This window comes from Schistocerca gregaria, chromosome 4, assembly GCF_023897955.1.
Source record: "Schistocerca gregaria isolate iqSchGreg1 chromosome 4, iqSchGreg1.2, whole genome shotgun sequence".
In the NCBI taxonomy this organism is placed as follows: Eukaryota; Metazoa; Arthropoda; class Insecta; order Orthoptera; family Acrididae; genus Schistocerca; species Schistocerca gregaria.
The window spans coordinates 107,360,354-107,374,341 of record NC_064923.1 but is presented as its reverse complement, the minus strand read 5'-3'; the positions used below and the strand labels follow the sequence as shown (position 1 = coordinate 107,374,341).

Here is a 13,988-nt window from a genome sequence, read left to right as displayed (position 1 = left end):
CCCCCATTACACCTTTGGGTTACAATGGAGGCAGTGTCAAGGGATAAAAGTTAAAAACTGGAAATAACTTCAAGCCTTTAGGATATCCATGATCTCACACCAATATAATTAATGTAGTACATGATACAAAACGCAAACTATGAAGAAGATGAGCCAAAACCTCGATCCAAGAGAGTGTGGACAGATGTGCTGAGATGAGCAGTTGGAGAGAAAATGAAGAAGTACTGGGAATGAAGGGAAAAAAAAGATGCACCATAAGTCTTAAGTTGTATGCGGTCCATAACTAGTCAAATTCATAAACAAAAAAGTAGTAAATACAGGTATGATAGGGTAATTGCCGTCAGACTGTAAAATAACTTTCAGTTACTTGAATAAATCTTCTAAGACAACAACTTGAAGTAGGGAGCAGTGGAGGAATGAACCATCTTACCGTTCAGGTAATATAGTTTAGTTTAGTGACGGATCGAAAACAAACGAAGGTGCTGTGGCCGGGAATACTGGGTACAGCCTTACCTAAAGAGAGCTGTAGGACACCTGGTCACGATATTCCAGGAGGAAATATTCGCTATCACAGTGTGCGAAGACGGCATTCTCCACAGTGCAGCTAGGACTGTGGTATCAACATCCATTGAGGCAGCCAAGCTGCTCTATGATCTCTACCAATCCCTGCAACGAGATCAAAGATGGTAGCAGAATGCCTTGATGCCCTTATGGGAAAGCAACAGGGTAAACCAACCTGTTGTTGTTTCCCTGGTCACAAGGGGAAGCAATGGTAATGAAGAAGTTGATAAGCTGGTGAGACAGGCATGACGTCTTCATTTCTTGGACCGGAAACTGTTGTTTCCGTCACTAAGGCGACGGAAAAATCAAAACAATATAGCTGGATCAGTAGGCAGCACGCGGAATGTTGGACGAAGATCCAAACACAAAAACCTGGCGAGCTGATGGTTCTGAAGCCATGTTTCAAGACGACTTCTGCAAGTCTAGGTTTGAACAGGAGACAGATAAATTATTCTCATTATAGGAACAATGACTGGCCAATAGATTTTTAAACCACCTACACACGAACTGTATAGAGGAACAAGTACCTAAACGTAGACTACGTGGCGAGGGGGATGAAACCGCAATTCATTTAATCTTCAAACGCAAAGTGTTAGGAGGTCAAAAGACACAGAATATTTTGGCTATTAATTTCTGAAAATATTGTCTCTAATTAAAAAATAGTACATGGGCTCCGACTACTATTTAACAGTACTGGCTAGTAAGAGATTTTAGGATGTTTTACAACCGAAGTCACAAGTGTGTTGTAGATAATGATGATTACTTTGAAAGCAAGTAAAGGTATCTTGTTTGCTTTATTTTCTGAGACCATTTAGATGCATAACTATGCATAACTAAAATTTTCGAACACGTATGATGTTCGAGTATAATGACTCTTCTGGAGACTAGAAATCTACTCTGTAGGAACCAGCATGGGTTTCCAAAAAGACGATCGTGTGAAACCCAGCTCGCGCTATTCGTCCACGAGACTCAGAGGGCCATAGACACGGGTTCACCTGTAGATGCCGCGTTTCTTGACTTCCGCAAGGTGTTCGATACAGTTCCCCACAGTCGTTTAATGAACGAAGTATGGTCTATCAGATTGGATTGAAGAGTTCCTAGATAACAGAACGTAACATGTCATTCTCAATGGAGAGAAGTCATCCGAAGTAAGAGTGATTTCAGGTGTGCCGCAGGGGAGTGTTGTAGGACCGTTGCTATTCACAATATACATATATGACCTGGTGGATGACATCGGAAGTTCACTGAGGCTCTTTGCGCATTATGCTGTAGTACATTGAGAGGTTGGAACAATGGAAAATTGTACTGAAATGCAGGATGATCTGCAACGCATTGACGCATGATGCAGGGAATGGCAATTGAATCTCAATGTAGACAAGTGTAATGTGCTGCGAATACATAGAAAGAAAGATCCTCTATCATTTAGCTACAATATAGCAGGTCAGCAACTGGAAGCAGTTAATTCCATAAATCATCTGGGAGTAGGCATTAGGAGTGATTTAAAATGGAATGATCATATAAAGTTGATCGTCGGTAAAGCAGATACCAGACTGAGATTCATTGGAAGAATCCTAAGGAAATGCAATCCGAAAACAAAAGAAGTAGGTTACCGTACACTTGTTCGCCCACTGCTTGAACAATGCTCACCAGTGTGGGATCCTTACCAGATAGGGTTGATAGAAGAGATAGAGAAGATCCAACGAGAGCAGCCCGCTTCGTTACAGGATCATTTAGTAATCGCGAAACCGTTACGGAGATGATAAACTCGAGTGGAAGACTCTGCAGGAGAGACTCTCAGTAGCTCGGTATGGGCTTTTGTTGCAGTTTCTAGAACATACCTTCACCGAGGATGGTTCAAATGGCTCTGAGCACTATGGTACTTAACATCTATGGTCGTCAGTCCCCTAGGACTTAGAACTACTTAAACCTTACTAAGGACAGCACACAACACCCAGCCATCACGAGGCAGATAAAATCCCTGACCCCACCGGGAATCGAACCCGGGCGAGGGAAGCGAGAACGCTACCGCACGACCACGAGATGCGGGCCCTTCACCGAGGAGTCAAGCAGTATATTGCTCCATCTCGGGAAGAGACCATGAGGATAAAACCAGAGAGATTAGAGCCCACACAGAGGCATACCGACAATCTTTCTTTCCACGAACAATACGAGACTGGAATAGAAGGGAGAACCGATAGAGGTACTCAAAGTACCCTCCGCCACACACCGTCAGGTGGCTTGCGGAGTAAGGATGTAGATATAGAAGTATATACAGATGCAGATGTCCAAGAGACGAGGTGAACGAGAGGAACTCACACAAGCCGTAACAAGGTGCTTAATTTCTCTGGGATAGTTTCCATGTACAGACGACCAGCGTCAGTGCCAGAGAAATGAAAGCCTTTGTACGAACAACAGCGCCGAGATCGCCCCAAAGACACAACAGGTAAAATGCCTGGGTACTAGAGTCGCATCCTTGGCAGAAGCACCACGTGGATGAATCCCTGCAGGATACAGCTAGTTTGGAGGGCCACAGCGTGCTCCTCAGTCGCCTACGAGCGGGCTCACCTGCGGCAGCTGCTGCTGGCCCTCCTCGGCAGGAGCGACGGCCGCGCCGTCGGGCAGCTGGTAGATGCTGAAGGCGTGCGAGCCCTGGGCGTGCACCATCAGCTCCCACGCGTTCGCGAACGACTCCTTGCACTGCGCGCACAGCAAGCTCGCCACCGACGACTCGCCGTCCTCTGCAAAATGCGCAGTCCCTGCAGCTGACTCCACCTTTCCTTCACATTGATTTCTTAATGTCTGTAGAATCTGCAACATTGTGAAACAACTGCATTGACGAGGAACCGAAATACATAGGAGCGTTGTGTTGCGAAAAGAGGAATGGCGAATGCGATTGTTCTGTGAGGGACACTGAGTGGAACGTCCTCAGCCCTGGAACTGGACGTCAATGAGACGATAGGCAAAACGTGCTGTCATACATTGTATGGGGGCAGGCTTCTTAATTATGCTGGTGTTGTTGTTGTTGTGGTCTTCAGTCCTGAGACTGGTTTGATGAAGCTCTCCATGCTACTCTATCCTGTGCAAGCTTCTTCATCTCCCGGTACCTACAGCAACCTACATCCTTATGAATCTGCTTAGTGTACTCGTCTCTTGGTCTCCCTCTACGATTTTTACCCTCCACGCTGCCCTCCAATACTAAATCGGTGATCCCTCGATCTCTTCTTCTAGTCAAGATGTGCCACTAACTCCTCCACAGTTCTATTCAATACCTCCTCATTAGTTATGTGATGTACCCATCTAATTCTCACCATTCCTCTGTAGCACCACATTTCGAAAGCTTCTATTCTCTTCTTGTCCAAACTATTTGTCGTCCATGTTTCACTTCCATACATGGCTGCGCTCCATACTAATACTTTCAGAAACGACTTCCTGACACTTAAATCTATACTCGATGTTAACAAATATCTCTTTTTCAGAAACGCTTTCCTTGCCATTGCCAGTCTACATTTTATATTCTCTCTACTTCGACCATCATCAGTTATTTTACTCCCCAAATAGCAAAACTCCTTTACTACATTAAGTGTCTCTAATTCCCTCAGCATCACCTGACATAATTCGACAACAATCCATCATCCTTGTTTTGCTTTTGTTGATGTTCATCTTGTATCCTCCTTTCAAGACACTCTCCATTCCGTTCAACTGTTCTTCCAGGTCCTTTGCTGTCTCTGACAGAATTACAATGTCATCGGCGAACCTCAAAGTTTTTATTTCTTCTCCATGGTTTTTAATATCTACTCCGAATTTTTTTTTGTTTCCTTATACTGCTTGCTAAATATACAGATTGAATAACATCGAGGAGAGGCTACAACTCTGTCTCACTCCCTTCCAACCACTGCTTCCCTTACATGCCCATCGACTCTTATAACTGCCATCTGGTTTCTGTACAAATTGTAAATAGCCTTTCGCTCCCTGTATTTTACCCCTGCCACCTTCAGAATTTGAAAGAGAGTATGCTAAATAACATTGTCAAAAGCTTTCTCTAAGTCTAAAAATTCTAGAAACGTAGGTTTGCCTTTCCTTAATCTTTTTTCTACGATAAGTCGTAAGGTCAGTATTGCCTCACGTGTGCTGGTAATAAACGAAATGTTTTCCAACGTTTGATGTTTTACAATTGCAGAAATTAATCTTTTACTGAAAATTAAAACATTTCCGCATGCCCGCAAACCGTATCTGATCATACTACCTCGTGCTTCGAATAAGGGATCTCCTCATTGCGACACAGTATGACAATTTCTGTCCGAGCCTAACTTGACCTATGTATGTTACTGTACAAGTGCAACGAACGCGTGTGTTGCAGAGTAACATCCCCGGTTCTTTTGAAAGACGGCCTTTCCACTTTCGAAGTCGTCTGTCTTTCCGATGCTTAGAGATGATGTATTTGGTGGATCGACGTGATCTATGCTACTGGAAAGCAGACACTCAAAATGTTGTCTGGTGGTTGGCGAGGACGTCCCTGCCACTGCATCGAACATTTCTGTTGTGAGAAGGTGTGGGAGGAGCTCCACACGGTCTCGAAATAAAGAGCTGAGTACACAAATAAGCGTCGACCCTGACATTAAAGCCGCTGACGTGTACGCAGATTGGAGAACTGTACGTCGCTTGTGAATCATACGAGCTTCGTTCTTTTGACTTCTTTCCGCAGATGAAGTGGCACCCCAGATAACTGGGCTGATGCATTTCGTGAAGATATGCGAATAGCAGTCAAGATCATCTGTCAATACTTTCGACCAGTCTGATGCTCCCTTGGAGCTAAATTAGGGCACACAGCGTAAATTGACGGAAGCAAAAAGTAACGACATTTCGTTTCAATCGGAACGCCACTGCAACTTTATTTCGATCTGTTCCGCACACAGATTAGGATAAAATCACTATTTGCAGTACAAGCTGCGAATTCCAAGGAAACAGACGATACACATGAATGAACTTGCTTACATAGCACTCTTTAGCGTCAGGGAGGTATTAAAGGCAATAATAAATAACCTTCAACGCTCCTTTGCGGACAATAAATTGGTTACAAAGCATTGCGTCCGTTGTCCGTTCATTTCTCCATAGCCTGTACCCCCGTCTAACACGTTGTCCTGAGGTTGCCGTCTTTCTCGGCGTATTTCACTGACGAATTCTTCTCGGGTTAATTTCCGAGTGGTGGCGTCGCTCAAAAATGGCTCTGAGCACTATGGGACTTAACTTCTGAGGTCACCAGTCCCCTAGAATTTAGAACTACTTACGCCTAACGAACCTAAGGATATCACACACATCCATGCCCGAGGCAGGATTCGAACCTGCGACCGTAGCGGTCGCGCGGTTCCTGACTGAAGCGCCTAGAACCGCTCGGCTACAACGGCCGGCCGGTGGCGTCGTCTTGTCGCAACGTTTCAATGAGTTTCGTACCCATCATCTTCAGCACTGCACAGTGCAAGCACACACTACCGATTATATTTTTAACCTTCTACGATTGCTCCGGTACGAAGCCCGCTACTTCTCATGGTGTCCAGTTGTCAGAATGAGTAATATATGTAATACTTATTTATAACATCCGTATTGAATCTTTCACAAGTACACTGATCCAGCATATTCATTACATGTAAAAGAAAATAAACAGCCTTCCTCCACCACCTTCAATTTGTAGAGCCCGGTACACGGAATGCCGTGTTTACTCTGTTGCACGCAAACAGATACTCTGCCCAGCACTAGGGACTGATGAAAAAATTGTTCAAATGGCTCTGAGCACTATGGGACTTAACATCTGTGGTCATCAGTCCCCTAGAACTTAGAACTACTTAAACCTAACTAACCTAAGGACATCACACACATCAATGCCCGAGGCAGGATTCGAACCTGCGACCGTAGCAGTCTCGCGGTTTCGAACTGAGTGCCTAGAACCGCTAGTTCACCGCGGCCGGCTAGGGACTGATGACCACAGATGTTAGTCCCATAGTGCTCAGAGCCATTTGAACCATTTGAGCCCAGCACTAGGCCTTCATGTATTTTTCTCGTTGTAATGTGTGTGTGTGTGCGTGCGTGCGCTTGTGTGTGTGTGTGTGTGTGTGTGTGTGTGTGTGTGTGTGTGTGTGTGTGTCTGTGTCTGTGTGTGTGATGAAGAGTGAAGAGTAATAATCTCGGCTGTAACTGACGACAGGCACACATTATCACACCTGTTTGCCTATACAACGCAATGCAACGAAAGCTCACTGCCTCTACTGAACTACGAGAATTTGGGGAACGCTGTTTCACGACACTGCGCGCAGTTAAGTTGACACTAGGCTATTATTTACTATTACAAGCCTTACTGTTGGTCTGGGGACGGCACTTGCAGGTGAAGCGCAGCTTGCAGTACGTCTTCTTGTGGTCCAGCAGTTCGTGGAGGTCGGTGAACAACTCGCGGCAATTGCCGCAGATCAGGATGTCGTGGTTGCCTACAACAAAAAAGGAACAATAATTATAATAACTTCAAACAACCCAGATTTGGTTACGAAATTAAATATGTTCTCAAAAGGAGATGAAGGTAAGCTAACTTTCCACCAGCTTACTGCTCATTTGGAATGTTTTACACAGTTATGGCGGCTGGGAAAAATTCCAACGTTATCTGTATTTCCATCAAGGACTGGTCGAGGTGATCTGTTGTACGAAGTACATAAACAGGTTGCTAGTGAGAGGCATGTCACCGTGTTAGCAGCGAACTCTGTACGAGACACACTAATGAGAGACGCTATCAACCAAAAGCATATTTTACAGCTGCCCAGAGTGTCTGGCGGTTAGTTTACATGGGTTTTACCACCATACAGGCTGTGTCCCGGAGGGCCTTTCGACAATATACACCGCCCATTTGCGGAGACCGATGTAAGCGGCACAGTGATTCGGACACTGGCTAAGTTCCGGGCAGAAGGTTGTTGAAATCCCCATCCAGCCACTATCGCTTAAGTTTATCGTTGTGACCGTCAACCAGCAGTTGCGGCTGTCCATGTCTCCAAACACAATGGCTGGGACACAGTTTTGACAAAATATTTTCTGGTACTTTCTTACTTATTTTAAACAACATTTTACTTTAATTGCACGCATTGCGGGAGACATGTGAACTCATGCAAAGCTGTCTGTGACTGACAACATTAACTTTTACCAACAGACTAAATTTAAGCTGTCAGGTGAGGATTGTAATAGTATTTACGAAATGGTTGCATATAAGTATTATTCACTTACCATAAATTTCTCAGTATTATGTGTGCAAACTATCATTAAACTTTAATCAATCCGTTAAAAGATTTCAGCTAGGATGAAGGCCGAAATGCAGCAAAGAACGTACTGTGGAGGGAATAAAGCAGACAGTACTTTGGTAGTGGTTCACTGTTGAGCGGGTTGGACGTGCAGCGGATCCAGTGCCACACCGCGCGGAATACTTAGCAAGTGCAAGTCTGCGAACGAAGACGTTACAGAAACATACTTATCAGAATTACAGCGGAGAGGCAGTCTACGTAACAGTAGATGTTCGCTTAGAGTGACCGATACGCACTTTTCTTTGATTAACGATTGGTGAATTTTTGCTGCGCACAGTAACATTCCAGGAGTAACGTAAAGCGGAAGGACATTATAAAACCGACTGTAGGGAAAGCATCTTCCCAACTGAGTATCACAGGGAAATTCCTCGTACGGCGTATTGTTCAGTGTTGTTTGTAAGTCTGTAATCCATCCCAGGGAGACTTAATAAAAAACACTGACAACACCTAATGAGGCGAGTTTCGTTATTGTCCAGTTTATGAGGCGCAAACCTATAGTAGAAATTCCTACGAACCGCAGTGGCAGGCTAAAAAAAAAGCGTACGCTTCATGTAGAGTCGAGCACAATACTACCGTGCTGTAAAAATCTAATAATTATTAACATGGTTTACGTTCAGTGGTGTAAAAAATGTATTCCATTCCATACCTCACACTTTTAAGTGTCGATTTCTCTTTTTTTTAATTCTATAAAGTAGCCTATTTTCTACCTCGTGGTTAAGCCTACTCTCCAGACTAAATGTCATCGTAATTGGTTCAGCGGCTTGGTCGTGAAAACGAAACGAACAGTTACATTTGTGTGCATTTTATTACAGTTGATTATTGTATAAGCATTGTACTCGTTACGTTGGAGAACATGAAACTCAATAAAAGCATTTTCAAAAACATAATAAATTTCAAATGTAAAAGAAGAAATACCGAATGATCCAAAAACAAAGGACGCGTCTGAATTGATTACTACAGACAAGCCATAGAAGATAGAGGCACATTGCGCATCTCACTGGACAGACAAAGGTTCTAAGTTTCGACACAGCTGCGCAGCTGTTTGATTGTAGCGAAGTCAATACACTGTTCAAGTGTAACGTGCATTCCGCCGTCAGTTGATAGCATATGCTACGCGGAGGACACTGATCGGACACGAACGTCTGTTCAAAATGTCACAAGGAGACCTCGGAAGACTACAAGGAGAGCAGGCAAGGAACTTAAGCTTCCTCAAACAACGGTGCAGCGTGTTCCGAATCGACGCCTGCATATTAAGCCGGTAAGTTCAGTTACTGGAGCAATTGCGTCACAACGATCATAACAGAAGGTACAAATTAGGTACACTACTGGCCATTGTAATTGATACACCAAGAAGAAATGCAAATGATAAACAGGTATTTATTGGACAAATATATTACACTGGAACTGACATGTGATTGCATTTTCACCCAGTTTGGGTGCATAGATCTTTAGAAATCAGTACCCAGAACAACCACCTCTGGCCGTAATAATGGCCTTGATAAGCCTGGGCATTGAGTCACACAGAGCTTGGATGGCGTGTACAGGTACAGCTGCCCAAGCAGCTTCAAGACGATACCACAGTTCATCAACAGTAGTGAGTGGCGCATTGTGACGAGCCAGATGCTCGGCCACTATTGACCAGACGTTTACAATTGGTGAGAGATCTGGAGAATGTGCTGGCAAGGGCAGCACTCGAACATTTTCTGTATCCAGAAAGGCCCGTACAGGACCTGGAACATGCGGCCGTGCATTATCCCGCTGAAATGTAGGGTTTCGCAGCGATCGAATGAAAGGTAGAGTCACGAGTCGTAACGCATGTGAAATGTAACGTCCACTCTTCAGAGTGCCGTCAGTGCGAACAACAGGTGACCGAGGCGTGTAATCAATGGCACCCCATATCATCACACCGGGTGATACGCCAGTATGGCGATGACGAATACACGCTTTCAATGTGCGTTCACTGCGATGTCGCCAAACACGGATGCGACCATCAGGATGCTGTAAACAGAACCTGGATTCATCCGAAAAAATTACGTTTTGCCATTCGTGCACCCAGGTTCGTCGTTGAGTACACCATCGCAGGAGCTCCTGTCTGCTATGGAGCGTCAAGGGTAACCTGGTCTTCGAGCTGATAGTCCGTGCTGCTGCTGCAAACGTCGTCGAACTGTTCGTGCAGATGGTTGTTGTCTTGCAAACGTCCCCATCTGCTGACTCAGGGTTCCAGACGTGGCTGCACGATCCGTCACAGCCATGCGGATAAGATGCGTGTTATCTCGACTGCCAGTGATAGGAGGCCGTTGGTATCCAGCACGGCGTTCCGTATTACAATCCTGAACCCACATATTCCATATTCTGCTAACAGTGATTGGATCTCGACCAACGCGAGCAGCACTGTCGCGATACGATAAACAGCAATCGCGATAGGCTACAATCCGACCTTTATCAAAAGCGGAAATGTGATGGTACACATTTCTCCTCCTTACACAAGGTATCACAACAACGTTTCACCAGACACCGCCGGTAAACTGCTGTTTGTGTATGAGAAATCGGTTGGAAACTTTCCTCATGTCAGCACGTTGTAGGTGTTGCCACCGGCGCCAACGTTGTGTGAATGCTCTGAAAAGCTAATAATTTGCATATCATAGCATCTTCTTCCTGTCGGTTATATTTTGCGTCTGTAAAAAATGGCTCTGAGCACTATGGGACTCAACTGCTGTGGTCATCAGTCCCCTAGAACTTAGAACTACTTAAACCTAACTAATCTAAGGACATCACACACTTCCATGCCCGAGGCAGGATTCCAACCTGCGACCGTAGCAGTCGCACGGTTCCGGACTGCGCGCCTAGAACCGCGAGACCACCGCGGCCGGCTTGCGTCTGTAGCACGTCATCTTCGTGGTGTAGCAATTTTAATGGCCAGTAGTGTATTTCAAATCTGTAGGACAGGGCAGAGGACACTTTTTCAGAACGACACACCTTTCCGGACGGATCTCTATGGTACGACGTTGGGGGTCACAAAATACTGGCGTTGTCGTCGAACATGAAAGGCTTCACCGACACCGAATATGTATACCATATTGCATTGCGTGCAATAACTTATTTATCCGCCCACATCGGACAAGCAACTTTAAAGTAAAATGTCTCAGCTGTACGGGAATATACACAATGGATGTACGACTACAGGATGTAGACGCATGGTTCACGACATTTGAAAGATTGGGTCGGGTTCTGAATCGTGCACAGACAGCCGAACGGTAAGGTGACCGCTTGCGATGAGTGGGACAATCCGGATTCGAGTCCCGGCCCTACACAAATTTTCATTTTGTCATTCCATTCCACAGCTGATGGTTGTCCCCGTTCGCAATTGCTAATATATTTAATGAATACTGAATGTGTTTTGTGCCGTTCCTTTCCACAATACATTATGGACCTTCCTTTTTTGCGGACGAAACTGTGATGGTTAGGTCAGACCTGGACACGCTGCAAGATTGGTTGTTTCCTCAACTTCACGAATATCACAATGATTTCATTTTAATGCATGACGGCGCCCCGCCTCAGCTTTACCTTGAGGTGTGCCGTCACCTAGACACCACCACCACACAAGGTTGGACTGGGAGAGGTGGACACCAATATCTTGTTCATTGCTTTTAGCCACACTTCGCCATTTTTTTTTCTGTGGCGGTGCATACGACAAGTCTGTTTCTTATCTATGGTAGACACTCTTCAAGAGCTGAGAAATCAAATTCCTGAAGCTGTCGATTCAATTCACTGGAATATGTTGATTCCTGGGGGGAATTCAATGGACTACCGGTTCGATGTTACTTGAGCAACGCATGGTACACACGTTGAAAATGTGGTACAGTGTCTGTGCGAACATAAAAGTTTGAGCTTTCCTCTATCTAGTGTTTGCACAATGCGTTCGTTTGTTTCTTTTTTTAAAAAATATTTATTTAATTATGGTATTTACACATATTAACCCACTACCTAAATACATTAGTGGGTCCTAATTTAATACTTAATATTTTTGCAGCTGTCATTTCTACACTACAGGTAGTCTTCTAGTTTTTAGTTTCTACCTAAGTCTGAATTTTGGTTATTATTGTATATCTTTCTCTCAGTTCTGTTAGTATTAAGATACATCTACTTTATCCTACTAGCCTATGCTACCTGCAGCGTTACAAGTGTGCCAGTGATCTATAAACCTAATTGTTGTTGGCCTTGCCCACCGACCTAACACCAGTGGGCGTCCCCCTGGCACTGGGTTGGCCGATGACTTCGTATCGCTGCAGCCTATACTAAGATGCGTTATCCTATCTTTATACATATTTTCATTGTTTGCCTGTAATAAACAAAGAAATCTTTTTTTTCTTTTTGAATCTCCCTGTATCTTCTACCAAGGTTATTATCCTAATTCGCGAAATATTCTACAAATCAATAAATATCTCGAACTGCACACTTTCACAAGTTGCTTGGGTTCTTCCTCGACTCTCCATACCAAATTTAACCAAAATCGATTCAGCGGTTTAGTCGTGAAAAGGTAACCCACAGACAGACTTTCGATTTATAGAACTTTAAATTACGATAAATTTATCCGGTGATCAGATTTTGATGAACTATGTGAGCACGTATGTTGCCCCAAGCTACGCTCACGCTACCTGTGGAAACCCCATTAAAACCCGTCTAGTCGTTTTGAAGTTCAGGGTGTTCCGAGAGATGCGACGGTCTTAATAGTTTTACTATCAGCATAGGTATACAGACATGCACTTCAGACTAAAAAGGAACCCGTATAGTGGGAGGTCGCAAAAGGCCAATGATGTTTATCGCTTTATAATTATCACACTTAACCTCTAAACAGCGTTTTGGAAACAGATGAATATCGGGTGGGGCCTTTTGGGGACTATATGCAGAATGATCAATGACAGTGAACCCAAGGCACTGGATTGTTGCAAATGCAGCGCTCCTGTCTGGTTAGGCGTTGTCATGCTGAAGGAAAGTGTGCTGCATGTGTGGACGAACTCTTCGAATTCGTAAAACTCGATTACACCATGCTGTTCTTACACACCGTCGCTGATAACGTTACATAACACCGTGTTACAAGCAACAATTCGGAGCCCTCTATCGGCAGATGGCTGCAAATAGTTACACACGAAGAATAATTGTGTATAATGTTTCTTTTATTTAAAAAAAAAACTCTAGGAGTTTTCATATACAAAATTCGGGGGCATTGCTTTTCAGTACGCCCTCATATACTGGGAAGCTTAAACATTCTATCGAACGGGGAAATACGTAGGTTGGAACTCGATTAGTGGAAATACTGCTGTGGAGACACTATGCAATGGATCCACTACTTTCGTTGAATGCACACGTTGACGACATACCTACCTTACCTCCGAGCAAATGGACTCGCCCGTCCCACGTCACCGGCGTGGGCACAATCGAGGGAAACAGTCACTTGTGAGCGAGAGATCTAACGTAACGGTGTCACTATGGATTCGAAACAGGAACAACGGTGTTGGATCAAGATTGAATGTGCCAGAGGTCGAACAGCACGACAGTAGATCAAGGTCTTCAACACGCGTGCGGGGAATGGGCCGTACAGAACAGTGGCATGTTGGGTAAAAGCCTACAACGAAGGTCGGCAAACTGCGGCAGACATGCATCGGGCGGGTCGTCCTAGCGCCTCTGAAGAAGTAGTGCATGCTGTTGCCGCGTTAGTGAAAAGTGATCGACGCCATACGATTCGTGAGTTCGCCCACGAAGCCAGATTAGCGCATACGACTGTGCTTCGCATCCTGAAGGAACGCCTGGGCATGCGAAAAATTGCATCACGATGGGTTCCGCATGACTTCACGGAAATGCAGAAGTGGATACGTCACGACGCTGCTCAGGCGCACTTGGAGTGCTATGAGCGCGAAGGAGAGGCTTCCTTACGCCGTATCGTAACACTGGATGCGACATGGGCCATATCGTACGAGCCAAAAATAAAACGCCAATCCAACGAATGGTGTCATTATGGGTCGCCGCGAAAGTCGGAGGTCAGTCAGAGCCACAGTATGGTGAAAGTTATGGTGATTCTCGTGTACAACTGTGATGGTGTTA

At 44.8% G+C, this 13,988-nt stretch overlaps 1 protein-coding gene across 2 annotated transcripts in view; it reads right to left on the bottom strand.

The window, feature by feature from the left end:
* The window catches only part of LOC126267510 (RNA-binding protein Raly-like), a 750,937-nt gene that overhangs the window by 28,878 nt on the left and 708,071 nt on the right, over positions 1-13,988 (bottom strand). For both annotated transcript variants that reach the window (XM_049972810.1, XM_049972809.1), the window contains exons 7-8: positions 6,909-7,034; positions 3,127-3,299 (exon numbers count right to left, since the gene is read on the bottom strand). In XM_049972810.1, the coding sequence (XP_049828767.1) occupies positions 3,127-3,299; positions 6,909-7,034 (299 nt within the window). The remainder of the gene's footprint in view (positions 1-3,126; positions 3,300-6,908; positions 7,035-13,988) is intronic.